Raw genomic sequence first — 1,328 nt, 5'->3', positions numbered from 1 at the left:
CAAAATAAGGAGGCGGGGCCAGTGGGACATGAAATTTGCACCAAGAGGATACGCATCCTCAGCTCCAGCAGATTTTCTTTTTTCTTTTCATCACATAAGGTTCTCCTACATGAAACGTCACGCAAAAAAAAAAAAAAAAAAAAAATCCACCAGATCTAAGAATCTTGAAAAGTTTTGTTTCCCTTGAGGAATTAATATGGTTTTCCCTTACCACTCATAAACGTCAGTGAACAATCTATTTTCCCACTTTGCACTGTGCCCAGTAAGTTCAAAGCCAAATTTTCTGTTTAATTTTGGAACAATAGGAATTCCTGATCTGTACATCTACATTTTTCTTTGATCTTGATCCTCCGTACCTGTTCCTGTCTTCCAGCTGATTCAAATTTTCTATGAGCAAAAAGGAATTTGAACAAAAACATTTACATAGCCATCAGTCATCTATGAAAGAACATTTTTCTTGGGACTCTTAACTCACTGCTGGGTGTTATTTTAACAATCTTTCTAACGTAATAAGCCTGAAACGGCTTCTCATTGGGGTCTTAATTTGTATTCTATGATTACTGGTGAGCTTGAACATCTTCCCATGTTTGTTAACCAGGTTTAAAACTGTTTGCTTGGGACGTGGCTTATATTGAATTAGGGAGGAGTTCCGCCAGTCGACTGAAAGACAAGACAAATGAAACCTCATTCTTACAGTTAAGCTTTGACTCCGCCCCCTGTTTTTTTCCCCTCGAAGAGAGCTCTTTGTGTAGTGTGGGAAAGGGGTCTCAGCCTGTAAAGCTGGCAGAACACAGTACTGCCTCAAAATATCTGTATTATGTGCGCGTCCCGTTCCTGAATCCTGACACGCCTGGAGTCGCCCCTGGGACTCTCTGCAGGCGTGGCCTCTCTCACTCGGCCTTCGATTGGCTCGCCTGATCCCGCAGGAGTCACCACGACGCGGTCTTGCTTAGCGCGGTGGATGCGAGTGATGAGTGGTTGCTTCTGCCTTTCTCTCCCCCCACTTTTTTTTTTTAGCCATAGCTATGGTTACCACGTCTCTCCCCGCCTCCCTCCACCTACCAAGAAGACGACTGGCCATTGGTTCTCTGTCACCAAGTCCGTCAGTCATTGGCCGCTGGTGAGACAGGGCGCTCCCCCTTCCCCTGTCTCCCGGGTCTCTTGAGGAGCCCAGGAAGGAGCCTCGGCTAGTGCCGCCGGGCCACGGGCTGCCGCGATCGGATTGCAGCCGTCGTTAGCGGGTCATGTCGGCCGCCCAGGGCTGGGACAGGAACCGTCGGAGGGGAGGAGGCGCCGCAGGCGGTGGTGGCGGCAGCGGCGGAGGTAGC

At 48.6% G+C, this 1,328-nt stretch overlaps 1 protein-coding gene across 2 annotated transcripts in view; it reads left to right on the top strand.

Annotated features, from left to right (window-relative positions):
* Nucleotides 1–1,170: 1,170 nt before the first annotated feature.
* The window catches only part of KLHDC10 (kelch domain containing 10), a 53,263-nt gene continuing 53,105 nt past the window's right edge, over nt 1,171–1,328 (top strand). For both annotated transcript variants that reach the window (XM_024762805.1, XM_024762796.1), the window contains exon 1: nt 1,171–1,323. In XM_024762805.1, the coding sequence (XP_024618573.1) occupies nt 1,245–1,323 (79 nt within the window). In that variant the 5' untranslated portion in view covers nt 1,171–1,244. The remainder of the gene's footprint in view (nt 1,324–1,328) is intronic.

The sequence above is a fragment of the Neophocaena asiaeorientalis genome, unplaced genomic scaffold, assembly GCF_003031525.2.
Source record: "Neophocaena asiaeorientalis asiaeorientalis breed wild unplaced genomic scaffold, Neophocaena_asiaeorientalis_V1.1 scaffold681, whole genome shotgun sequence".
Lineage (NCBI taxonomy): Eukaryota > Metazoa > Chordata > Mammalia > Artiodactyla > Phocoenidae > Neophocaena > Neophocaena asiaeorientalis.
The sequence above is the reverse complement of the archived record's forward strand: the minus strand, read 5'-3'. Positions and strand labels throughout refer to the sequence as shown.